The 27,069-nt window shown below is 38.3% G+C and overlaps 1 protein-coding gene across 14 annotated transcripts in view; it reads left to right on the forward strand.

The window, feature by feature from the left end:
- Positions 1-27,069, forward strand: part of ITSN2 (intersectin 2) — a 159,217-nt gene that overhangs the window by 23,591 nt on the left and 108,557 nt on the right. For 10 of the 14 annotated variants that reach the window (XR_013831102.1, XM_079941152.1, XM_079941154.1 and 7 more), the window contains exons 2-4: positions 3,035-3,098; positions 23,941-24,033; positions 26,138-26,201. Coding sequence is in view for 10 of the 14 variants with exons in the window: in XM_079941152.1 (XP_079797278.1) it covers positions 3,068-3,098; positions 23,941-24,033; positions 26,138-26,201 (188 nt within the window). In the remaining 4 variants the exon portion in view is untranslated. Of the gene's footprint in view, positions 1-3,034; positions 3,099-23,939; positions 25,327-26,137; positions 26,202-27,069 lie in introns of those variants that run through there. The other 4 variants (XM_079941158.1, XM_079941148.1, XM_079941159.1 and 1 more) reach the window with 4 other exon arrangements.

A 27,069-nucleotide genomic window follows, 5' to 3' on the forward strand; every position in this document is an offset into this window, starting at 1 on the left:
TTCAGGATTATACCTGTGATTATTGAGCATTTGTTATGTGGCATTCTGTTGTATTCACAGAGTACATGGTGACTAGCTAGAGCTTCTAGATAGATGATCTGTAAGTTTTGGACTTAGATCTAACTGATAAAGGCTTTGTGACTGTGGGATCCTATTCCTTATTTGTCTTTTGTAAGCCTGTGCTTTTTCTTTAAGCTATCTTTGGAAATGCACATGCTTTTATGCAGTTATAAAATGCATTGTAGGTAATGCTTTTGGAGGATTTCTCCCACATTTAAAAAAATCTCAGGAGAGGGGTGTGGGATGAATTGGGAGATTGGGATTGACATATATACACTGTTTATACTATGTATATACTATGTATAAAATAGGTAACTAATGAGAACCTACTGTATAGCTCAGGGAACTCTATTCAGTGCTCTGTGGTGACCTAAATGGGAAGGAAATCCAAAAAAGAGGGGACATATGTATACGTATAGCTGATTCACTTTGCTGTACAGTAGAAACTAGCACAACATTGTAAAGCAACTATACTCCAATAACATTAATTTTTAAAAAGTGGATGCAGTAAACATATTAGAGTGCAAAGTAAATAGTTTGCAATTACAAATTAATCAAGCAGAATGAAGGTTAGAACAAAAAGGAGTCAAGGAAATCTTTTTTTAAAGTTATGGTAGAAATTATTGTTAACTGTATTTTCAGATATATTAAAGTATATTTTGCCTAAAAAAAAATTAAATCTTGGGGAAAAAAATTCTCTCCTAATAAAATAGGGGTCCTAGCTACTGCATATCTTAAGTCAGTAGTTTCTTTGCAAGATTTGGCTTATTTTGGTTTAACATTACTTGTAATAATTTAAAATTGGGGAGGTAAAAGTGTTATACTTGTTTGTAGAATTTATTTATTTTTTAAAATTTATTTATTTATTTTTGGCTGCATTGGGTCTTCGTTGCTGTGCGCGGGCTTTCTCTAGTTGTGGAGAGCAGGAACTACTCTTCATTGCGGTGCACGGGCTTCTCATTGCGGTGGCTTCTCTTGTTGCGGAGCATGGGCTCTAGAGCGCAGGCTCAGTAGTCATGGCGCACGGGCTTAGTTGCTCCGCGGCATGTGGGATCTTCGTGGACCAGGGATCGAACCCGTGTCCCCTGCATTGGCAGGCGAATTCTTAACCACTGCGCCACCAGGGAAGCCCCTGTTTGTAGAATTTCTGTATTTGAGGAAGTTGTAATCAAAACTTGATTTATGAAATTTCCTTCTGTGTTCACTTTATTTAGCTGGTGACACCACACTTCACTCAGTCTCACAGAGTATCATTTTGGGAGTCGTCTCTTTGCTTCCTTTTTCTCCATGATCTCTTATGTCTAAAGAGTCCCTGAGTTCTACCTGCTTTAAACACTTCTTTGCTTCTCCAGTTCATCCCTTCTCCTCTCTTCCTGAGGCCACTGTTCTAGATCAGGTGCCAGATAACATTCTTATCTGTGCCAGATATTCTAACTGATCTCTGCGATGCAGGCTTGGCCTTTTCTTCACAATTGACTGTCTTATTTTAAGTGAAATATGACTGTGTCCCTCCTTAAAACCTTTTAAAACTTGTCAGCCACAGGTTCAAGTACAAGGTTCTTAACATTATAGCTTTAACTAATTCTTACTCACCTGTTGAAGCTCTACACAGTACCTCCTCTAGGAGTTCTTGACCACCCCACCATAGTTTAGGTATTATTTTTCTGTATAGTAAGCAACTCCAAACCTGGAGTTAACATTACCTTTTGAGAAAGAAGTGAAGAAAACTAACTGGTACATGGGTAAAATTTCCTCCTACCTAAGAAGAGTGTAGTGACAGGTGAAGTCTAAGTGTTGTAAAAGGTTTAAAGTTCCATTGCAGTAAAGCTTAAAAAAAGAATGTGCACTTTGAGAGGGAGGGTGGTTTATCATGGTAACATACAGAAAAGCTGGGAGTCAGAAGACTGAAACTGGCAGTGCCATTCCAAGCATTATTGGGGGTTTGCTCATCCCTACTGCCCAGTCCTTGCTTATCCCTGTTGTGTAGGTGGATGTGTCAGACTGCTGATGCCTGATACCGTTAAACATTTTAATCACAGTTAAATCCCTTTGCTCACCACACAATGATCTGGCCAAAATTTAGTATTTGATTGTTTGCTTTATAGGAAGAAAAGCTGCTGTTTGTTCTCTTAGCCATTAAAGTTATAACTGAACAAACTGGATTTATATACCAGTTTTTTCGTGACTTACACTGCAGTCACTATGATATGGTGCCTTGTAACACTTCTTGGCAGCTATTCAGCCAACTTCTCTGGTGACACCTTCCACCACGACATGCAACTCTTTATGCCTTCTTTGTTCAGATGGCTTGTGCAAACATTTTTCCTCAGGCTTCTAAAAATGTTAATATTTAAATGAGAAGCCCGCGCACCGCGGCATGTGGGATCTTCCCAGACCAGGGCTCGAACCCATGTCCCCTGCACTGGTAGGCGGATTCTTAACCACTGCACCACCAGGGAAGCCCAACATACATGTTTTAATAGTTACTTTTAGTCCATTTTTATAAACCTGTAGAACTTAATTACAGTTATGCTACTTTTATTTTGGATATTTTTCTTGTTTGGGGATTTTTTTTTGGAGAAGAGTATTATGGATTTCCATGTTATTGTACAATTAATTTATAGAGTTGATTTCTTTGAAATAAATTCTCACCTAGCTGTAACAATCCTCCTCTTTCCCAAATTAATTTCTACAAAATTGGTTCATGCCAAAGGTTTCTCTATTAAGTATTTGCTATTAAATATGACTGTTTTTCTTTTAAATAGTTTTATTTTAAAGGCAGTACCATTACTCAACAAAATCTCCTACCCTTCCCCAAATGTAGATTGTCTGTTCGGCTGCTGCCGAAGCCCTGCATTGTTTTTTGTTGGAAGTGTGAGCTGAAGGGGACAGACATTCCTACTCCTTAGCGGAAGCACTAAGCTGCAATCTGCCCTTGTTGTGTTATTAATGGCACAATGTTTTCATGTTGTAGATGGCTGAGTGCTAGCAAGGAAAATTCAGGACCATGATGGCTCAGTTTCCCACAGCTATGAATGGTAAGTGGCTTCGTGCTTGTGGCAAGAGAAAGAGGTTATGAGATTTTTTTTCTTTGGTAGAGGTTATAAAATTTCCATTTAGATATTTTTCTTAAACTTATAAATGAAAAACTTAAAGTATTCTTGTTGAAAGTATTTAGATAGTTTATTTCAGAACACTGCATGTATCTTCTATTAGAATATTATGCAGTAAATCCCATGGCTCAGTATAAGCATGTTCTGTAGTATCATCTGGAATGTGGTGCTTGCCTTTGAGCAGTTAAGAATAAACTAAACAAACATTGTGTTTAATTTGTAAAACTGGAAGACAAAAAGCTTAGTGCCATAAGTGGAGAATATTAAAGGTGTTTTTGATAGCATGAGATGATTGTAAACTGATTAAACCAGTAAATATTCAATTATTAATATACATATAAAATTGGTTCATTTTCCCTTTTATAAAGGATGATGTATGCCTATACCCAATTGTTTAATAGGAAACATATTAGAGGAAAATGTTTAGGTAATTTCAATAATAAAAAGTTTTTAAAGTTTTTTTCCTGATTATAGCTTTATTTCCCAGATACACATTAATTACCCTTAATAGGTCGTCTTACTGTGTATGTTATTTATAATTGAGAAAATGCATTATTATTATTTTTTTTTTGCGGTGCACGGGCCTCTCACTGTTGTGGCCTCTCCCGTTGCGGAGCACAGGCTCCAGACGCGCAGGCTCAGCAGCCATGGCTCACGGGCCCAGCTGCTCCGCAGCATGTGGGATCTTCCCAGACCGGGACGCGAACCCGTGTCCCCTGCATTGGCAGGCGGACTCTCAACCACTGTACCACCAGGGAAGCCCGAGAAAATGCATTATATTTTTTAAATCACTAAACAAATCAAAGATGCTGAGTTCTTAATTTTGAGGTAAATTTTATTAGCTAATTAAAAATATAAAGAAATAGAGGGTCCAGTCAATAATCTTTAACACTTGAATTGAAAACCATAATAGAAAAGAACACTAGAAAGATAAAAAGAGGAAAAAATCACCAATAATTCCACCACCTTCACAAAGGGATTGTGTTAATGTTACCATCTAGTATTTGATCAATTACATTAAAAAAAAAAAGTGTTCTCACTCATAGGGCAAGATCAGTACATTGTTTTTTTGTTGCTGTTTTTTAAAATAAATTAATTTGTTTTTGCCATTGCTGGGTCTTTGTTGCGGTGCGCAGGATTCACATTGTGGTGGCTTTTCTTGTTGCGGAGTATGGGCTCTAGGCGAGCAGGCTTCAGTAGTTGTGGCATGTGGGTTCAGTAGTTGTGGCATGTGGGTTCAGTAGTTGTAGCTCGTGGGCTCTAGAACACAGGCTCAGTAGTGTGGTGCACGGGCTTAGTTGCTCTGCAGCACGTGGGATCTTCCTGGACCAGGGCTCGAACCTGTGTCCCCTGCATTGGCAGGCAGATACGGTTTTTTATTTATTTATTTATTTATTTTTTACATCTTTATTGGAGTATAATTGCTTTACAATGGTGTGTTAGTTTCTGCTTTATAACAAAGTGAATCAGTTATACATATGTTCCCATATCTCTTCCCTCTTGCGTCTCCCTCCCTCCCACCCTCCCTATCCCACCCCTCCAGCGGGTCACAAAGCACTGAGCTGATCTCCCTGTGCTATGCTGCTGCTTCACACTAGCTATCTACCTTACGTTTGGTAGTGTATATATGTCCATGTCTCTCTCGCTTTGTCACAGCTTACCCTTCCCCCTCCCCATATCCTCAAGTCCATTCTCTAGTAGGTCTGTGTCTTTATTCCTGTCTTACCCCTAGGTTCTTCATGACATTTTTTTTTCCTTAAATTCCATATATATGTGTTAGCATACGGTATTTGTCTTTCTCTTTCTGACTTACTTCACTCTGTATGACAGACTCTAGGTCTATCCACCTCATTACAAATAGCTCAATTTCGTTTCTTTTTATGACTGAGTAATATTCCATTGTATATATGTGCCACATCTTCATTATCCATTCATCTGATGATGGACACTTAGGTTGCTTCCATGTCCTGGCTATTGTAAATAGAGCTGCAATGAACATTTTGGTACATGACTCTTTTTGAATTATGGTTTTCTCAGGGTATATGCCCAGTAGTGGGATTGCTGGGTCATATGGTAGTTCTATTTGTAGTTTTTTAAGGAACCTCCATACTGTTCTCCATAGTGGCTGTACCAATTCACATTCCCACCAGCAGTGCAAGAGTGTTCCCTTTTCTCCACACCCTGTCCAGCATTTATTGTTTCTAGATTTTTTGATGATGGCCATTCTGACTGGTGTGAGATGATATCTCACGGTAGTTTTGATTTCCATTTCCCTAATGATTAATGATGTTGAGCATTCTTTCATGTGTTTGTTGGCAGTCTGTATATCTTCTTTGGAGAAATGTCTATTTAGGTCTTCTGCCCATTTTTGGATTGGGTTGTTTGTTTTTTTGTTATTAAGCTGCATGAGCTGCTTGTAAATTTTGGAGATTAATGCTTTGTCAGTTGCTTCATTTGCAAATATTTTCTCCCATTCTGAGGGTTGTCTTTTGGTGTTGTTTATGGTTTCCTTTGCTGTGCAGAAGCTTTGCAGTTTCATTAGGTCCCATTTGTTTATTTTTGTTTTTATTTCCATTTCTCTAGGAGATGGGTCAAAAAGGATCTTGCTGTGATTTATGTCATAGAGAGCTCTGCCTATGTTTTCCTCTAAGAGTTTGATAGTTTCTGGCCTTACATTTATGTCTTTAATCCATTTTGAGCTTATTTTTGTGTATGGTGTTAGGGAGTGAGCTAATCTCATACTTTTACATGTAGCTGTCCAGTTTTCCCAGCACCACTTATTGAAGAGGCTGTCCTTTCTCCACTGTACATTCCTGCCTCCTTTATCAAAGATAAGGTGACCATATGTGCGTGGGTTTATCTCTGGGCTTTCTATCCTGTTGCATTGATCTATATTTCTGTTTTTGTGCCAGTACCATACTGTCTTGATTACTGTAGCTTTGTAGTATAGCCTGAAGCCAGGGAGCCTGATTCCTCCAGCTCCGTTTTTCATTCTCAAGATTGCTTTGGCTATTCAGGGTCTTTGGTGTTTCCATACAAATTGTGAAATTTTTTGTTCTATTTCTGTAAAAAATGCCATTGGAAATTTGATATGGATTGCATTGAATCTGTAGATTGCTTTGGGTAGTATAGTCATTTTCACAATATTGATTCTTATAATCCAAGAACATGGTATATCTCTCCATCTATTTGTATCATCTTTAATTTCTTTCCTCAGTGTCTTATAGTTTTCTGCATACAGGTCTTTTGTCTCCCTAGGTAGGTTTATTCCTAGGTATTTTATTCTTTTTTGTTGCAGTGGTAAATGGGAGTGTTTCCTTAATTTCTCTTTCAGATTTTTCATCGTTAGTATATAGGAATGCAGGAGATTTCTGTGCATTAATTTTGTATCCTGTTACTTTACCAAATTCATTGATTAGCTCTAGTAGTTTTCTGGTGGCATCTTTAGGATTCTCTATGTATAGTATCATGTCCTTTGCAAACAGTGACAGTTTTACTTCTTCTTTTCCAATTTGTATTCCTTTTATTTCTTTTTCTTCTCTGATTGCTGTGGCTAGGACTTCCAAAACTATGTTGAATAATAGTGGCAAGAGTGGACATCCTTGGCTTGTTCCTGATCTTAGAGGGAATGCTTTCAGTTTTTCACCATTGAGAATGATGTTTGCTGTGGGTTTGTCATATATGGCCGTTACTATGTTGAGGTAGGTTCCCTCTATGTCTACTTTCTGGAGAGTTTTTATCATAAATGGGTGTTGAATTTTGTCAGAAGCTTTTTCTGCATCTATTGAGATGATCATAAGGTTTTTCTTCTTCAGTTTGTTAATATGGTGTATCACGTTGATTGATTTGTGTATATTGAAGAATCCTTGCATCCCTGGGATAAATCCCACTTGATCGTGGTGTATGATCTTTTTAATGTATTGTTGGATTCTGTTTGCTAGTATTTTGTTGAGGATTTTTGCAACTATATTCTTCAGTGATATTGGTCTGTAATTTTCTTTTTTTGTAGTATCTTTATCTGATTTTGTTATCAGGGTGATGGTGGCCTCACATAATGAGTTTGGGAGTGTTCCTTCCTCCGCAGTTTTTGGAAGAGTTTGAGAAGGACGGGTGTTAGCTCTTCTCTAAATGTTTGATAGAATTCACCTGTGAAGCCATCCTGTCCTGGACTTTTGTTTGTTGGAAGATTTTCAATCACAGTTTCAATTTCATTACATGTGATTGGTCTGTTCATATTTTCTATTTCTTCCTGGTTCAGTCTTGGAAGGTTATACCTTTCTAAGAATTTGTCCATTTCTTCCAGGTTGTCCATTTTATTGGCATAGAGTTGCTTGTAGTAGTCTCTTAGGATGCTTTGTATTTCTGTGGTGTCTGTTGTAACTTCTCCTTTTGCATTTCTAATTTTATTGATTTGAGTCCTCTCTCTCTTTTTCTTGATGAGTCTGGCTAATGGTTTATCAATTTTGTTTATCTTCTCAAAGAACCAGCTTTTAGTTTTATTGATCTTTGCTATTTTCTTTGTTTCTATTTCATTTATTTCTGCTCTGATCTTTATGATTTCTTTTCTTCTACTAACTTTGGGTTTTGTTTCTTCTTCTTTCTCTAGTTCGTTTAGGTGTAAGTTTAGATTGTTTATTTGAGATTTTTCTTGTTTCTTGAGGTAGGCTTGTATCGCTTTCAACTTCCCTTTTAGAACTACTTTTGCTGCATCTCATAGGTTTTGGATGGCCATGTTTTCGTTGTAATTTGTCTCTAGGTATTTTTTGATTTCCTCTTTGATTTCTTCAGTGATCTCTTGGTTATTTAGTAACGTATTGTTTTGCCTCCATGTGTTTGTGTTTTTTATGTTTTTTCCTCTGTAATTGATTTCTAATCTCATAGCATTGTGGTCAGAAAAGATGCTTGATATGATTTCAATTTTCTTAAATTTACTGAGGCTTGATTTGTGACCCAAGATGTGATCTGTCCTGGAGAATGTTCTATGCGCACTTGAGAAGAGAGTGTAATCTGCTGTTTTTGGATGGAATGTCCTATAAATATCAATTAAATCTATCTGGTCTATTGTGTCATTTAAAGCTTGTGTTCCCTTATTAATTTTCTGTTTGGATGATCTGTCCATTGGTGTAAGTGAGGTGTTGAAGTCTCCCACTATTGCTGTGTTAACTGTTGATTTCCTCTTTTATAGCTGTTAGCAGTTGCCTTATGTATTGAGGTGCTCCTATGTTGGGTGCATATATGTTTATAATTGTTATATCTTCTTCTTGGATTGATCCCTTCATCATTATGTAGTGTCCTTCCTTGTCTCTTGTAACATTCTTTATTTTAAAGTCTATTTTATCTGATATGAGTATTGCTACTCCAGCTCTCTTTTGATTTCCATTTCCATGGAATATCTTTTTCCATCCCCTCAATTTCAGTCTGTATGTGTCCCTAGGTCTGAAGTGGGTATCTTGTAGACATCATGTATATGGGTCTTGTTTTTGTATCCATTCAGGAAGCCTGTGTCTTTTGGTTGGAGCATTTAGTCCATTCATGTTTAAGGTAATTATTGATATGTATGTTCCTGTTACCAGTTTCTTAATTGTTATGGATTTGTTTTTGTAGGTCCTTTTCTTCTCTTGTGTTTGCCACTTAGAGCAGTTCCTTTATCATTTGTTGTAGAGCTGGTTTGGTGGTGTTGATTTCTCTTAGCTTTTGCTTGTCTGTAAAGTTTTTGATTTCTCTGTTGAATCTGTATGAGATCCTTGCCACGTAGAGTAATCTTAGTTGTAGGTTCTTCCCTTTCATCACTTTAAATATATTATGTCACTCCCTTCTGGCTTGTAGAGTTTCTGCTGAGAAATCAGGTGTTAACCTTATGGGAGTTCCCTTGTATGTTGTTGTTTTTCCCTTGTTGCTTTCAATAATTTTTTTTTGTCTTTAATTTTTGTCAGTTTGATTACTCTGTCTCTCAGCATGTTTCTCCTTGGGTTTATCCTGCCTGTGACTCTCTGCACTTCCTTGACTTGGGTGGCTATTTCCTTTCCCATGTTAGGGAAGTTTTCAACTCTGATCTCTTCAGATATTTTCTTGGGTCCTTTCTCTCTCTCTTCTCCTTCTGGGACCCCTATAATGCAAATGTTGTTGCATTTAATGTTGTGCCAGAGGTCTCTTAGGCTGTCTTCATTTCTTTTCATTCTTTTTTCTTTATTTTGTTCTGCAGCGGTGAATTCCAGTATTCTGTCTTCCAGGTCACTTATCTGTTCTTCTGCCTCAGTTTTGCTGCTATTGATTCCTTCTAATGTATTTTTCATTTCAGTTATTGTATGTTCATCTCTGTTTGTTTGTTCTTTAATTCTTCTAGGCGTTCATTAATTCTTCTAGGTCTTTGTTAAACATTTCTTGCATCTTCTCGATCTTTGCCTCCATTCTTTTTCCAAGGTCCTGGATCATCTTCACTATCATTATTCTGAAATCTTTTTCTGGAAGGTTGCCTATCTCCACTTCATTTATTTGTTTTTCTGTGGTTTTGTCTTGTTCCTTCATCTGGTACAAAGTCCTCTGCCTTTTCATCTTGTCTATCTTTCTGTGAATGTGGTTTTCCTTCCACAGGCTGCAGAATTGTCAGTTTTTTTAAACTTCTGAAGAATTGACAGCTAATGCAGACTGTAGTACTTAGGAGGTACTTATCCTCCTACTTAGTTTATAAAATATTGAAGATAATCTTGTATATATCTAATTTAAGTCCAATTCAAGGTTTAAGATCTTATTGAAATAAGCATCCATGTATAGCACAGAGCCTTCAAAAGCAGTGTTTGCTCCTTTAGTAAATTCTCAGTTATTGATTGGGTTAAAATTTTTTCATGCCCAGTACCATTGGAACTTGTCTCTAAGTGCCCTCCCTACACCAGGCTGTTTGTCTAAATACTTCTGACATAGTCTTCAAATTTTGCCATGTCTACTTTATCATCCTGAGACTAACCACAGACATTTTAGACTTTTTTGGTTCTTAGAGCTGTGTTGTCTAATATAGTAGCCATTAGCTACATGTGACTATTTAAATTTATATTTACATTAATAAAAATTAAATTTAAATTAATAAAAGTTAAGTAAAGTAAAAAATTCAGTTGCTCAGTCACACAGCCACATTTCAAGTGCTCAAAGCCATGTATGGCTAGTGACTACTGTGTTGGACAATGCACATACATCTCAGAAAGCTCTGTTGAACAGATATTCTTTTCTTAGTCTGTTTGCTTCGCCTCCCATCTCCTTAACAAAACTAAAAAAGATCATTGCATTGTATTTTTAACCATTTGTGATTTTTACTTCTGACGTCTTCTGCACCAGCAGAATCATCCTTGCCAAAGCCTTCCTTAATCATGGTAGGTTTGCTTTCTGCTTTTCAAAAATTTAATGAAATTTTAAATACACAGGGCATGATATATGAGCCATAAGGTGATAGGCAAGAGGCCACTTCAGATACATGTTGCTACCATTTCATATTGTAGTGTAATGTGGGTTGTTTCAGCCTCAAAATTGTGGAGGTACTAAAGACTGGTTATGTGAGTACGAAGTGCTGAAGCCCATGACAGTGGCTCTGCCTAAAATGTGGAAGAGAGAAGGGAGAAGGAGAGAAAAGCAACAGCTAGTGGCTTTAGGAGGAAAAAAATACCATTTTTAATTTTAGAGCTTTATTACCTTTTTAGAATTTTAGAGCTTGTTACTGTTTTCAACTGTGTAATTAAGAAATTTTTGTTAAGCATTGGACCTGTAGAATCAGCTGTAGTGTTGTACTGCACATATAACCACCCAAGCATTTATTACTCAGGTCCCTACAGTTGAGACTTCAGTTCTATCTAGACCAGTATTCCAGTTGTGTTTTAGAGATTTAAGTTAGTACTGGGTCAATATATATCATTTGACTCTTACTTTGAATTGGAGAAATGTACCAATGAAGACTATTTCTGATATCATTTAATTTTTATAGCATACAAGTGGGATATAACCTTTCTGAATCATGTATGTTCAGAACTATGTGTTAGAATACTGCTGTGCCACTACCCAGCTATGCAGCTTAACCATGTGGAACTTATTTGTGTGTGTGTGTATGAACATATGCATATGTATGTATATCTATATATGTAAAACAGGGATGACACTACTTATTGCATGGGATCTAGCATACTGTGGATGTTCTGTAAACCTGTATTTTTCCTGCTACATAGACAATAAGAACATATTTGACAGAGCCAGTAGATGAGACTAAGCGACAGAAATCTTTATGAAAATACCACATTCTCAATTTAGTGATGAATTGGGGGGCAGTGGATAGAATTGTAATAGATTTCTAAGGTGATCATCAGACAATGTAAAAGATTTTAGATCTTTAAGGAAATATTGAAAACATCAACCCCAAAACTTAGGTTTTCCTGCCTTTCTATAAGACTTATGAATAAATGTAGATTAACCTTAGGATATATTTTACTTGAAGTTCAAAATAATAGACTGTTGGCTCTTTAAAAGGTTCTGTTAGTATATATTCTAAATAAGAAAGCTAGAATTGGATCAACTATTTTAAAATTGGCTTTGAATTACATATATTTCATAGTTTTCTTATTTCTATGTGACTTTTCCTTTCTGTAAAATTCTAGTGCGTTAATAACATGTTTTAATATGGTCATCTTTGGGGAAGTGTTCAGAATTGAAGATTATTTGAATACTACTTAAAAATTATTCTCATATGACTTAGGACATTTTTATTCTGTTAGTAACATTAATCTTGATAATATTTAATCATGATTGTTGTGTGTGACTCTCTTGGCTTGTGGTGTCCCTTAAATATTAGAAAGTCTCTGAGCTTATTTAAGGGGGTCGTTTTATTTTTGTACTACTTGTCCTTACACACATTGGTGCCCTATAAATGTTTGTTGAATGAATGTACAATATATGAAGGTGTCAAGGTTGCTGGTTGGAGTCATGAAGAACTAAGCAGTAAGCATTATCAGATAGGGTGAGCTGGCCACTGCAAAAACAGGTACCCAAAGAAAGGTGAGGAGATAGTAGTATATAAGAAAGTGTTATAATGTGATAAGGATTGACACAGATTCCCTTCTGCTGAAACAGACTTCTCTGTAGTCTTAGGATAGCAGTCTGTCACTGCCTGGGGATGATGTATGTTAGAGCAGCTCAAGCTTCCCCAACCAGACTGTTCAGACTTAAAATAGTCGTAAGGTTTCTGACTAAAAGGCCTCACTTTCAGTATTTTCTGGCAAAAGTACCTTTATCACAAGAAAAGCCTGAGAAAGATTTTAATGCTCTGCCTTCTCCTTAATTATGTTGTTCCCTGGGATTGGGTTGAGTAAGGAAACTGATTTATTTAGCACTCTCCATGTGACAGGCATGTGTTAGAGGCTTTATATTTTTGTTTTAAGTTGGGTTTATTGAGATATAATTCACCCCTTTTTAATACAGTTTGATGAGTTTTGACAAATGTATATAGCCGTGTAGATTGGGATATGGAACATTTCCATCACCTAAAATTTTCCTTTGTCCCTTCACCTTACCCTTAGCTACTGGCAACCACTGATCAGATTTCTGTCTCTATAGTTTTGTCTTTCCAGAATATTATATAAATGAAATACACAATAGGTAGCCTTTTGTATCTTTGTGGCTTCTTTCACTTAACAGAATACTTTTGTGATTCATCCATGGCGTTGCATATATTTCTCTTTCTTGCCAAGTAGTATTCCATTGTATAAATGTGTACCACAATTTGTTTACCCATTCATCTGCAAAAGGCATTTGGGTTACTTCCAGGTTTTGGAACTTTAGACATAATGTCTAAACCTGCTATAACCATCAAATGACAGATTTTTATCTGGAAATAGGTCTTTATTTCTCTTGAGTAAATCCCCAAGGGTTATTGTTGGGGTGTTATTATGGTAAATGTATATTTAACTTCATAAGAAGTTGCCAGACTTTTCCAAATTATCTCTTTGCCTTCCCACCAGCAATGTGTGAGAGTTTTGGTTGCCCAGCATCTTTGCCAGCATTTTTTTTTTTAATTCCAGACATTCTAATAGGCATGTAGTGATATCTTATTGTGGTTTTTGTATTCACTTCCCTGATGATCAGTGTCATTGAACATCTTGTCGTATGCTTATTTGCCATCTGTGTATCGTTTGATGTGTCTATTCAGATCTTTTGCGCATTTTTGAAAGCAGGGATTGTCTTCTTATTGAGTCGAATCTGTAGTTCTTTAGATATGCTGCATATGTGTCCTTTATCACATATGTTTTGCAGATATTTCCTCCTAGTCTGTAGCTTGTCTTTTCATTTTCTTAACACTGCCTTTATGAGAGCAGAGGTTTTAGATTTTGATGAAGTTCAATTTATCAAAAAATTTTTAATGGTTTGTGCCATTTGTGTCCTAAAAAGTCTTGCCTTAACCAGAGTCACAGAGAGTTTCTTCTTTGCTTTCTTCAGGAAGTTTCATAATTTAGCCCTTACATGTACATTAGATATGATCCATTTAGAGTTAATTTTTGTATATGGTACAAGTTTGAGATTCTTTTTTTTTAAATGGATGTCCAGTTCTTTAAGCATAATTTGTTGAAAAGACTATTCTTTCCCCAGTGAATTATCTTGATATTTTTGTTGAAATCAACTGACAACATATCTGTAGGTCTGTTTCTTTTTAATTATCATCAAGGTGCAGATTAAGACCCTTAATTAAGCCTGCATGGATTCCAATCCCGCCTTTAACATTTGCCGACTTTGTTACCTTGGACAAATTATTTAATCTCGCCATGCCTCTGTTTTCTCCTCTGAAAAACAGTGATAGTAATAATAGTTACCTCATAGAATTCTTGTGAGACTTAATAGAAACAATACATGTAAAACTCTTAAGAAAAGTACCTGACACATGGTAAGTTTTGTTAAATGTTAGCTATTGTTATTTTGTCAGTCTAATAGATAAAAAATGATATTTAGTGTTTTTTAGTGTGGATATGTTACATATTACGTGTAGTATTTACAACAACCCTGAGGAGTTAGGTAATACTCTTGTTTATAGAGGTGGCAATCAAGGTACAGAGAATGTGAGCATCTTATCTATGTACACTGGGAGACAGTGTAGTGTAGAGAGTTCAGGCTACCTAGGTTCTAATCTCAGTTCTGCCACTTGTTAGTTGTGTGACCTTGAGCAAGTTCCTTTACCACGATGAGTTTTGGTTTCCTCATCTGTAAAATGCGGGTAATAGTGTAGTACCTTATATATAAGGTAGTGGTGGCAGTCGGTGAGTTACTGTATTTGAAGTCCCTGACCAATAGGGCTCAATAAAGGTGAGTTGCTTCCATCTTTGTAATCCTTTTTGTTGTGGTCATTATTTTTTTATCATCAGCATCATTTTTCCAAAGTCATACAGTATTAAATCAGTTCTGTAGCCACACTACTTGCCTTCCTAGTCACAGGATTCATGATTGGTTAATTTATTTCATGATAAACTAATAAAGTAGGGGTTTCTTTACCATGTGTATGGTATTTATTTTAAAAGTGTGTAGGTTTAGCTATTTTAGGTCTTTAGTTCTTCAGTACATCTGTTCTTTCCTTCCTCCCCCCCCCACTAACCCCACCCCCAATGCAAGGCTTATGGGGATCTTAGTTCCCGGACCAGGGACTAAACCAGGGCCACCGCAGTGAAAGCACCAAGTCCTAACCACTGGACTGCGAGGAAATTCCCTGTTTCTTTATTTTTAACTCTAATCTTAAATCTTGTCTTTAAGAGAGGATGTTTATAGATTTTTTTAAAAAATCCACTCATTTAAGGCTTAGAAATATTAAATCCATCTAGTGTTTAAAATTATAGTGGGCAGGGCTTCCCTGGTGGCGCAGTGGTTGAGAGTCCGCCTGCCGATGCAGGGGACATGGGTTCGTGCCCCGGTCCGGGAAGATCCCACATGCCGTGGAGCGGCTGGGTCCGTGAGCCATGGCCGGTGAGCCTGCGCGTCCGGAGCCTGTGCTCCGCAACGGGAGAGGCCACAACAGTCAGAGGCCCGCGTAGCACCAAAAAAAAAACAAAAAAAATTATAGTGGGCACCTATATTTCAGTGATATGCATTCCTGTAAACAACTTTGTAAGGCAAATTTTTATGGACTATAGTCAGCAAATATGTTTGAGTTTACATACCTAAACATACTTGGTTTCTTGTTGGTAGAAGCTGAGTAAACTGAAAAGGTAATCAGAAATGAAGTATAGGTGATTATTAGCCATGTTGAATATATAGCTTTAAAGACCTCCACAGAAAGCTGATATAACTATATGTGAAGGATGGACAACAGAAAGATTTGTAAATGACTCTTGTCTTTCCCCAAGTCCTGATCTTACCTCTCTGCTTTTTCTCTACTCCAATTTTTCCAGACATTTTTAAGTGTTTGTGCTGGGTACTCTGCCAGTTCTGAGCATAGAAAGATAAACACACAAAGCTCTTGTCCTCCAAGGGCTCATAGTCTGGTAGAACAGATGGATAGCAAACAATTACAGAACCTTTTTAAGTGCTCTATAGAAGCATGGAGAAGTCTCTTGAGAATCCAGGGGAGGAAGCAATTAATTTGACCTGCAGGTGTCAGGGACCTCCTGGAGAAAGTGACACCTGTCCTGGACCTTGAAAGAGAAAGTTTGAAATGGAAGACGCTGATATGAATGGCAGTCCAAGTAAAGGGAACATATGTCATGGGATGAGAAAGAGGATGTTATGTATATGGCGTTTGTAAGAATTTACTTTTCTGAGATAGGGATACACTACCAGCATTCTTGTTGTTCTTGGTTTTTGTTTTGTATAGATTTCTTTCTTGTTAAATAGTAAATAATAGTATCACGATTAACATTTTTCTACATATTTTTTATATAATCAGTGTTCAAAAATTTTTTTATTTTTGGCCATGCTGTGCAGCTTGCAGGATCTTAGTTCCCCCACCAGGGATCAAACCTGGGCCCTCTGTGCTAGAAGCATGGAGTCCTAACCACTGGACCACCAGGGAATTCCCCCCCGCCAATGTTTTAAGATACATTATTCCAAGGGAAAATTTGGTTACTCTGACATGTAAAAGAGACACATATTTTTATATTCAAATGTCAATTTATATGTATCTCCTTTACATTTTGTTGCTGGTCTTTTTTATTTTATTTTATTTTTTTTTTGCGGTACGCGGACCTTTCACTGTTGTGGCCTCTCCCGTTGCGGAGCACAGGCTCCAGACGCGCAGGCTCAGCAGCCATGGCTCATGGGCCCAGCCGCTCCACGGCATGTGGGATCTTCCCGGACCGGGGCACGAACCCGTGTCCCCTGCATCGGCAGGCGGACTCTCAACCACTGCGCCACCAGGGAAGCCCCTGCTGGTCATTTTTAAATTACAAACATAATACTGCTAAAGTAAAATAAATATCAAAGTAGTCAGGGAGGCAATGTGGTGTAATAGTTAAGAGCAGAAACTTTGGACTTACACTCTAAAGTACAGGAAGATTCTAGCTAAAAATTGAATCAGCTATATGGTGTTAGGCCAGTTATTTAACTTCCCTAGCTTTGTTTTTTTCGTCTGTAACTTCTGTAAACCTTGTTCACGGAACTGTTGTAAAAATTAAACGTAATATTAATATGCTTAGCATGGTTGCTGGTATAAAGTAATAGTAAATAGTAGTTGCTTCTTCTACTAAGTACTACTATTACTCTGCTAATGTTGTTGGACTTTAAAAGCAAATGATAAGAGAGGGAAGGTTGTTTCTCTGAGATGGTCAAGAGTTGAGAGAACAGTAGGGTAAAGGGGATTAAAAAAAGATCTGCGTATATCTCTATGAGAAAAAGTAAGAAGAGATTAACTCATCTTTTAACAGGATAGAATTGCAAGATGCCTGTGGCATCCTTAGGAGAAACAGACCACATAATTCACTTTGACAGCCACCAGTTGTTGCCTTTGGACAGCATTATTTGCTAGTTGTCCTGAGTTGGCTGGAAGGGTAGAGGTGGAGCAGAATATTCTGCGGAGTGATAGAAAGAAGAGGAGGCAAGGTGCAAACCTGGTTTGTATAGGACAGTGTTTCCCCACCCTGGCTGCACAAAAGAATCACCTGGAGAGCTTTTTAAAAACTGTGAAGCTTGTGCCTCATTCCCCAGAGATTCTGCTTTACTTGGTCTGCTGGAATAGGTTTTGTCTCCTAAAGCTCCCCAGGTGATTCAGCCAGGGGTTGCGTATCTCTGGTGTAGGACATTGGCTAGTCAAGTATTGCCTGCTACGTACTTTATACTTTTGAAATCACCTTTACATACACCATTCTTACAACAAGTCCTAGGTAAGGAAACAAAGGGTGAGGAAGTTTAAAGGCCTGCTCAAGTCACAAAACTGGTTAGCACACAGGAGCAGAATCTCCACTGTGTTCCTTTATGCTCCACTGCTGCCATTTAGCTATGAAAGGAAGAGGGTGGAGATGTATTTGGGGGTAGTGAGTTGAGACTGGGTCTCATGTTCAGAGCAAATGGAAAGGATCATAAAATCATTGTTTGTTTTTCATGGCTTAAGAGACCCTCAGACATTTTCAGATTTAGTAGACCATTGTCTGTTTTAACACCTCTGGTAACAAAAGAGTAATTTCTGGTGGGGTTGATTCCCTCTTCATACAGTCCTAACTTTCTTCAAAATGGTGGTCCTTTTCCTAATTCATGTATGGAAGGCAAATAACCACTTCGTATACTGCATAACAACTTGTAGAAACACTTAGAGTTGCTACCATGTCTTCTTTAATCTTTTTTTTAAACTGAAGTATAGTTGATTTACAATGTTGTGATAGTTTCTGGTGTACAACAAAGTGATTCAGTTATACATATATATATACATATTCTTTTTCATTATGGTTTATTACAGAATATTGAATATAGTTCCCTGTGCTATACAGTAGGACCTTGTTGTTTATTTTATATACAGTAGTTTGTATCTGCTAATCCCAAACTCCTAGTTTATCTCTCTCCCACCCTCTTTCCCCTTTGGTAACTATAAGTTTGTTTCCTGTTTCTGTTTCGTAAATAAGTTCATTTATGTCATATTTTAGATTCCACATATAAGTGATATCATATGGTATTTGTCTTTCTCTTTCTGACTTACTTCACTTAGTATGATCATCTCTAGGTCCATCCATGTTGCTGCAAATGGCATTATTTCATTCTTTTTAATGGCTGAGTAGTATTCCGCTGTGTATACATACCACATCTTCTTTATCCATTCATCTCTCAGTGGACCTTTAGGTTGCTTCCATGTCTTGGCTGTTGTAAGTAGTGCTGCTATGAACATTGGGGTGTGAGTATCTTTTCGAATTATAGTTTTATCTGGATATATGCCCAGGAGTGGGATTGCTGGATCATATGGCAACTCTATTTTCAATTTTTTAAGGACCCTCCATATTGTTTTCCATAGTGGCTGCACTAATTTACGTTCCTATCAAGAGTGTAGAAGGGTTCCCTTTTCTCCACATCCTCTCCAGCATTTATTTGTAGACTTTTTAATGATGGCCATTCTGACCAGTGTGAGGTGGTACCTCATTGTAGGTTTTTGATTTGCATTTCTCTAATAGTTAGCAATGTTGAGCATCTTTTCATGTGCCTATTGGCCATCTGTATGTCTTCTTTGGAGAAATGCCTATTTAGGTCTTCTGCCCATTTTTTGATTGGGTTATTTTTTATTACTGTATTGTATAAGCTGTTTGTATACTTTGGAAATGAAGCCCTTGTCATTTGTATCATTTGCAAATATTTTCTCCCAGTCCATAGGTTGTCTTTTCATTTTGTTTATGGTTTCCTTTGCTGTGCAAAAGCTTGTAAGTTTGACGAACTTATGGTTACCAGGGGGGATTGGTGGGAGGGAGGGATGGTTAGGGAGTTTGGGATTGACATGTACACACTACTATATTTAAAATGGGTAACCAACAAGGACCTACCGTATAGCACAGGGAACTCTGCTCAATATTACGTAACAACCTAAATGAGAAAAGAATTTGCAGAAGAATAGATACATGTATTTGTATAACTGAATCTCTGTACTGTACACCTGAAACTAACACAACATTGTTAATCAACTATACTCCAATATAAAATAAAGAGTTTTTAAAAAGCTTATAAGTTTGATTAGGTCCCATTTGTTTATTTTTGCTTTTACTTATATTGCCTTGGGAGACTGACCTAAGAAAATACTGGTACAATTTATTTCAGAGGATGTTTTGCCTATGTTCTCTTCTAGGATTTTTATGGTGTCATCTTATATTTAAGTATTTAAGCAATTTGGAGTTTATTTTTGTGTGTGGTGTGAGGGTGTGTTCTAACTTCATTGATTTACATGCGGCTGTCCAGCTTTCCCAGCACCACTTGCTGGGAAGTGGTGCCTCCTTTGTCGAAGATTAATTGACCATAGGTGTGTGTCTATTTCTGAGCTGTCTATTCTGTTCTGTTGATCCATGTGTCTGTTTTTGTGCCAATACCACACTGTTTTGATTACTGTAGCTTTGTAGTATTGTCTAAAGTCTGGGAGGGTTATGCCTCCAGCTTTGTTGTTTTTCCTCCGGATTGCTTTGGTAATTCTTGGTATTTTATGGTTCCATATAAATTTTAGGATTATTTGTTCTAGTTCTGTGGAAAATATCATGGGTAATTTGATCCCTGTCACCTTAAATCTGTAGATTGCTTTGGGTAGTATGGCCATTTTAACAATGTTAATTCTTCCAATCTAAGAGCATGGCATATCTTTCCATTTCTTTGAATCATCTTCAATTTCCTTTATCAGTGTTTTAGTTCTCAGCATATAAGTCTTTCACCTCCTTCGTCAGGTTTATCCATAAGTATTTTTGTATTTTAGTGTGATTTTTAAAAGGGATATATATATATATATTTTTTTTTTACTTTTTCTTCCTTAACCTTTGATTGATTATTCAGGCTTAATATCTTTAGTTCCTTAATTGCCTCATAGAATATTTCTAGGCCTCTCATACCACCTTCTTCTCTGGAGCTTCTTTGTTGTTCCTATTGAAATATGCACTCATAACTAAGTCTTGTTTCAAGATAGTGATTTAATTCTATGTTATTGGCCTTTCTCTTCCTGGATCCTATTTAAATTATCAAAGAGAACATAAAAAAAAAATCCAAGGTAGCTTTAGGAAATCACGTCACCGTCGGTGTACCAAAAACTTTGAAAGTTTCTAGAAATTATGAAGCAGATTAGATTGGATTCAACATAGGCATAGGAGAGTCATGTTTGATAAATAAATGGACTGATGTTTTCAGTAGAGCTGTTGAGTAAAGGGGGCTGGAATGCAGGGTAGAACATGGGACTGATGGCAAATTGAAGGATTTCTATGACTCCAATGAAGTTGGAGCAGTTCTCCACAGAATTTAACCTCAAACTTTATGGATGCAAACAGTACTCTAAGTAGGGCATTTGTTACAGAAATAAGATAAAATTTCAATGAACTACCGAAAGACAAGTGAGGGCCAGCATGTTGGTCTGGAATGACTGGGGGCTGTAGACACAATGGGAGTTTATACTTACAAGCTGGTTCCTCTGGGCATTAACTGGGTGCTCATGAGAAAGATGGAGGCTGTGCAAGAGACCAGAAAGAGCCCCCACCTCAGTTGCAGGCAGCTGTAGGCAGACAAACATGAAATACCATGCATTTCCTTGCATCTTTTTTTCCTATTAAGTAAAAACCTTAAGCCACTGAGAGTGGGTCAGTTAAAGACTCACCCCAAAGACACAGGCAGAGACACATTGCTGCTGGGGTAAGAGTAGAAGAAAAACCTGTCTACCCCTGAGCGTGGGGGAAGGAAACCTTGTGTCTAAGATTCTATACCAATACCAAGCAGAGGTATTACTCCTACTACTGGTGGTGGACCAGCAGGAAAGTGCTTCCCAAGACTAATCACAGATACAAGGAGAAGTTTGGATGCCCCAGGGTGGAGGGGCAGGAACAGAGAAATCCATACCCCTGGGACTCAGGTGCACATGGCCTGCCTAAGACTGAGAGTGGATGAGGATCAGATGGTAGTGAAAGCCATCTGGTTGGGGATGGCAGACTCAGAGTCACATAAATTTTAAGGTGCTTCCAGCAGTTTAGGAGAGCCACACCAGCGCATTGTCCTTAGGGAAGAAGGCTCCAGGGCCAGTTCTGAAAGAGAAAAGGTCATGCTTCTCCCACTCCCATACCTCTTGGGGTCTAAGGTATGTCTCTTCAGATGCCTGCTCGTTGCTCTCCACTGCCAAAAGATCTCGGTGTTCCATTTAGCTATAACTTCACTATCTTCTAGTGATCTAGAAGTGTTAGGTGCAAGAGGGACAGGGACATTTTTGTAAACCCTAACCAGAATTAACTTTGACTCCCCTAGGTCCCTTATTAGCTGAGCTGCCACCTGGAGGATGCACCAACCAGCTAAGAGGCGATGATGATCCCTTTCTTAGGGACAGCACATTCAGTGGCCAAACTGTCTGAGTTTAAGGAGTAAGGTGAACCAGGAGGAGGTTATGGAAGCAGAGTCAGACATCATCAGTGCATTGTTGAACAGCTTTTCTGATAAATGATTCATTAGCGTCAGTGCAAATAGTCTAGAAAGCTAAAAACATGACACAGATTACTTTCAAGGGCCGCAATAGTATGGACATGAGGGGCCGATTGGTAACCTGAAAAAGTGTCAGCAGCTTGAGGAACCACCAGTAGCCCTAGGGGGAGATCAAAAGTTTGATGTAGTCCATCTGCCAAGAGCCAAAAAAGGGCAGTGCCCTGTGCAGTGAGACCTCCCAGACAGGAATCATTAAGTCTGGCATGCAGTGGTATCCTCTGCATCAGAAACACAGGGTCAGACTTAATCAGAAGCTTGATTTCAGTCTAAATTAGAGAATGGACTCTTGCCATGGGTAGCTACATTAAGTGACCCAGACCATTCAATTAGCAATTAAAATTTGTTTTCAGTTTGCAGCCCCAAAGAGGCTACCTTTAATCTGTCAGTTGTAATTTTCCAAGTGGCAAACCAAACAGCTGGGCCACTGGCAACAGCCCAAGAATCTGAGTTCTGCCCACTGAAGAGAATGCTGTCTCTCCTTTTGGTTCTGCATAGCTCTGAGGCTGAACAGTCATGGCAGCCCAGTGGACACTGTCAGCTTCAGCTTCTATAAACCATTAGTGAACCAGGCTGAGGCATTTCAGGGAACCTCATTGATCCAGTAGCTTTGCTTCAGACAGTGGAGTAGGAATAAAGTTTCCCCTCAGAGGATTGCCTGCCACTTTTTCATATAAAGCCAAAATGCCGTTGGGGCAAGGCTGTCCTGTATTCTTGAATATACCATTTCCATTTGGCAAGCAAGGCTTTTGGGGGTCCTTCTCACCTTGTTAGTTGTGGAATTTAAGTTTGACCCACCCCCAAATGGGACTATCAGGCCAGAGAGTCACTAGGCCTGCCTAGATCAAGCAGACCCATCTGGAGGCTGTTTCCCTTTGCCAAAGGCTCCACTTGGCAGAATCCTCAGTAACAAAGATTTGTGCTGTTTCCAGTACCCAGAGTCTAATTGTGTTGGGGTTCACCAGCTAGTCCTGCTGGTGGAGGTATTTAGTTTAGCCAGTAGTAGTATATCAGTGTTAATTTATGTGTTTTGACAAATGTGCTGTGGTTATGTAAATTGTTAACATAGTGGATATTGGATGAAGGATATACAGAAACTCCATACTATCTTTGCAACTTTCCTGTAAATCTAAAAGTATTTCAAATTGAAAAATTACTTTAAAAAGTACCAGATGGGGCTTCCCTGGTGGCGCAGTGGTTGAGAGTCCGCCTGCCAATGCAAGGGACACGAGTTCGTGCCCCGGTCCGGGAAGATCCCACATGCCGCAGAGTGGCTGGGCCCGTGAGCCATGGCCGCTGAGCCTGTGCTCCGCAACGGGAGAGACCACAACAGTGAGAGGCCTGCGTACTGCAAACTTTCCCACACTCATGTGGTGCTTTAGCTATTAGTCTACTCAGTGCAGTTGCAGTGTCTTGAACATGCCTTGACTTCTCATGCTATGCCCTTTTTGTATGAAATGCCCTTATCCCACCTCTTCACATGGCAAAATTAAAGCCAAGCTTCAAGGCTGTGCCTTGGTCTTACCTTTCCTGTTAGCTCATCATTGATGCTTCTGACTCAGTACTAGCACAGCTTTTTTTTTTTTTCGGTACACGGGCCTCTCACTGCTGTGGCCTCTCCCGTTGCGGAGCACAGGCTCAGCGGCCATGGCTCACAGGCCCATCCGCTCCGCGGCACGTGGGATCCTCCCGGACCGGGGCACAAACCCGTGTCCCCTGCATTGGCACGCGGACTCTCAACCACTGCGCCACCAGGGAAGCCCTAGCACAGCTTTTTGTATGTATTTCTGCTTAGGATGCTTCACAGGTTAACATTGTAAATGCTGGTAGTCATCTTCTAGAGTAAGAGTTGCTTGAGGATGGGAATAATACTTTATTCATCTTTTCATTTCCAGTATTTAGCTTGTTGCCCACTTCCAGTGAGTTGTACACAGTAATTGTTCAAGTAGATGTTAACTGGGTGAGTGAGTGAAAAGCCTTAGGGCCATGCTATGTATGGTTATGATAGAGCTTTCCTCTTTGTGTCACTTCAGTATTAAGTACTGTCATTAAATGGATATTTGTGATTCTTGTTTACATTTTGGAATTGTATTTAAGTATTCTCGTGTATACATTATAAAATCTTTTTCTTTCATTTATGTTTTAGGAGGGCCAAACATGTGGGCTATTACCTCTGAAGAACGGACTAAGCATGACAAGCAGTTTGATAACCTCAAACCCTCAGGAGGTTACATAACAGGTTTGTGTTTATATTTTATTTGTAAATTATGCTCCTTTTCATGTAGTATCTTATAATTAGTTTTAATTTGACTGCCATCAATTTGTATTATTTAATGATAAAATTCATATCAATCCGAATTCTAGAATTTTTTTAAAATGTGACTTTCTTATTTTACCCGGAACCATCTTAATTTGTTGTCTTTGGATTTGGCATAATAGAAGATCTTTTCCTGATCCTAAACTTTAATTGTCCAGTTTCACATTTTAACCTTATATCTGGAAAGTTTTCCATTTATTTCTCAAGGTAGTTGAGACTTTTTTCCCTAAGCAAATTTATTAATGTGTTCTTAATATGTTGTGCCAGATACTAGTATAATGATCAGTGTTACTAAAACCTAGTAGAAATATATATATCAGATCAGTTTTCTTGAAAATAATCTAGAATTTTTTTTTCTGGAATCTGTTTTCCTAACATTTAGCCCTCTGTCTTTGGGAGGCTTTATAAGCATTGATTGTTGATGCTATAGCCCTTGTTTTGCAAGAAGTCCCCCAGAACCAAAAGAGGATTAATTTAGGTGTGTCTTTCAAATTTTTTTCTATAAGTGAAACTTTCTTTTCTATGCTAAAGCACCTTAGGGCTTTATTTACAGTAGTAGTAAATATAATGGCTAATATTTACCAAATCTGTACTGTATTTCAGATACTATACTAAATGTACTATCTCCTTTAACCTTCACAACAAGCCGGTGACGTTGCCCTGTCGTTGTCTGTATTTAAAGATGATAGAACTGAGACTTTGAGGTGTTCTGTAACTTGCCAAGAGATGGTTAGTGGTGATCTGGGCTTGGAAACCTTTCAGTCTGACTTTGGAGTCCATCCTCTTAAACATTATAGTTTAATGTTATTTGCACTTCAGTAATAAAAACTACCTTACCTGGTATCCGGGTTGGGATTTGATTACCCTACTTACAAGGTAATAATTTGGTCTGTTACTGTCTCATGGATGCTGGCAGAAGACCCAGAATTCCTGAGTCAGAGACCAAGGACACTCTTTCTAATGTCACAGCTGGTAGCATGAGCACCGGCATATTTCTGTCCATTTCCCTCGTCCCTTGAGTCACATAGGGGCCAGGCAGAGGGGCCAGAAGGATGCTGCACATGCGGTGGTTGTTATAGAAGAGGAACACTGGACTTCAGGGAACCCACCATTTTTCAGCAAGCAGTAAGCAAGCTTATTCTTTGTCCCAGAGGGAAACATTACCTCATCCTTCAAGACAGCTCACTGCAAACCCAACTCTGAGACATGATCCAGGTAAAGAGCAGTTAGGATCTTACGTTCTTGGCATACACAGCAGGACATATCAGACATATCAGACACCCATGAGGAGTATCTTTCCCAAACCTTGTATTTTTTTTAATTAGAGCTCTTCTAGGGAATAGTGTTTTTAACTATAAATTTTATTAGATAGGTGTATTATCAAATAAGACCCTAATTATGAGGAAAAACTAAGATGAATAATGTAATCTTTCATCACTGATTAATGCATATATAACTTCAGTTGTGACATTTTTGTTTTAAAACCTCTAAGTCTTATTAAAGTAATATAAATAATTTTTCTTTAATAATTGTAATTAGGGACTTCCTTGGTGGCACAGTGGTTAAGAATCCTCCTGCCAATGCAGGGGACACGGGTTCCAGCCCTGGTCTGGGAAGATCCCCCATGCCACGGAGCAACTAAGCCCGGGCATCACAACTACTGAGCCTCCACTCTAGAGCCCATGCTCTAGAGCCCGCGAGCCACAGTTTCTGAGCCTGTGTGCCACAATTACTGAAGCCCGCACGCCTAGAGCCTGTGTTCCGCAGTAAGAGAAGCCACCGCAATGAGAAGCCCGCGCGCCACAAAGAAGAGTAGCCCCTGCTTGCTGCAACTACAGAAAGCCCACGTGCAGCAAAGAAGACCAATGCAGCTAATCAATCAATCAACAATCAATTTATAAAAAATAATAATTGTAATTAAAATAAATCAATAACATTGTTATTATTGGCCATTATTGTTATTCAGAGGCATCAAAGTAATTCCACTTACTAATACGCTGTTTGATTTTTTTTTTATTGTCTTCAGGTGATCAAGCACGTACCTTTTTCTTACAGTCAGGCCTGCCAGCTCCTGTTTTAGCTGAAATATGGTAAAATGTTTTCTTTTGTAGATGAGCTTAACTTTCTGGTAGTCTGACTTTGTTCTGTTTTTAATACTTAGTGTTAACATAAAGTTGTTTTTACTTGTAGTCTGTTGTTAATAAGAGTATTTCTGGGCTTCCCTGGTGGCGCAGTGGTTGAGGGTCCGCCTGCCGATGCAGGGGACACAGGTTCGTGCCCCGGTCCGGGAGGATCCCACGTGCCGCGGAGCGGCTGGGCCCGTGAGCCATGGCTGCTGGGCCTGCGCGTCCGGAGCCTGTGCTCCGCAGCAGGAGAGGCCACAACAGTGAGAGGCCCACGTACCGCAAAAAATTAAAATAAGAGTATTTCTTCAGCTTTTTAGAAAATAAATTTTATTGAGTAAATGACTAAAAATCAATTGGGGTTTTGTTCTATAGGATAAATTTCTAATTTCCTTAGAATTTCTAAGGAAAGGAAATTTCTAAGTGCTTTTCTATTAAAAAAAAACACTTCTTTACAATTTGGCAAGAGTCTTGATCTTCATTCTGTTATTTTGTAGTTGTTTCATTTATTTCATCATCTATAAACCCCACATTAGCCCTCCCTTCCCTTATTCCTACCTTAAAGAAATTGTTCTTTATAATATCTAAGGTTTTGGGTTTTTAATGTATTTACAATAAACATCAACCCCTACTCCATCCTTCTTTCCATTCAGAATATCCCCATGCCTGGCAGAGTGCCAGGCACGTAGCAAGCATTCAGTAAATACTCGAACAAATGAATAAATTGTTTACAGTGGTTATACTCTTGTATAATTTCTTTCCATCTGCACTGGTGGAATTCATCCCAAAGGTATCTAGATACTATATAGACTGATAGTATTTTATTAGATACTAT

This window comes from Stenella coeruleoalba, assembly GCF_951394435.1.
Source record: "Stenella coeruleoalba genome assembly, chromosome: 13".
NCBI classification, from domain to species: domain Eukaryota; kingdom Metazoa; phylum Chordata; class Mammalia; order Artiodactyla; family Delphinidae; genus Stenella; species Stenella coeruleoalba.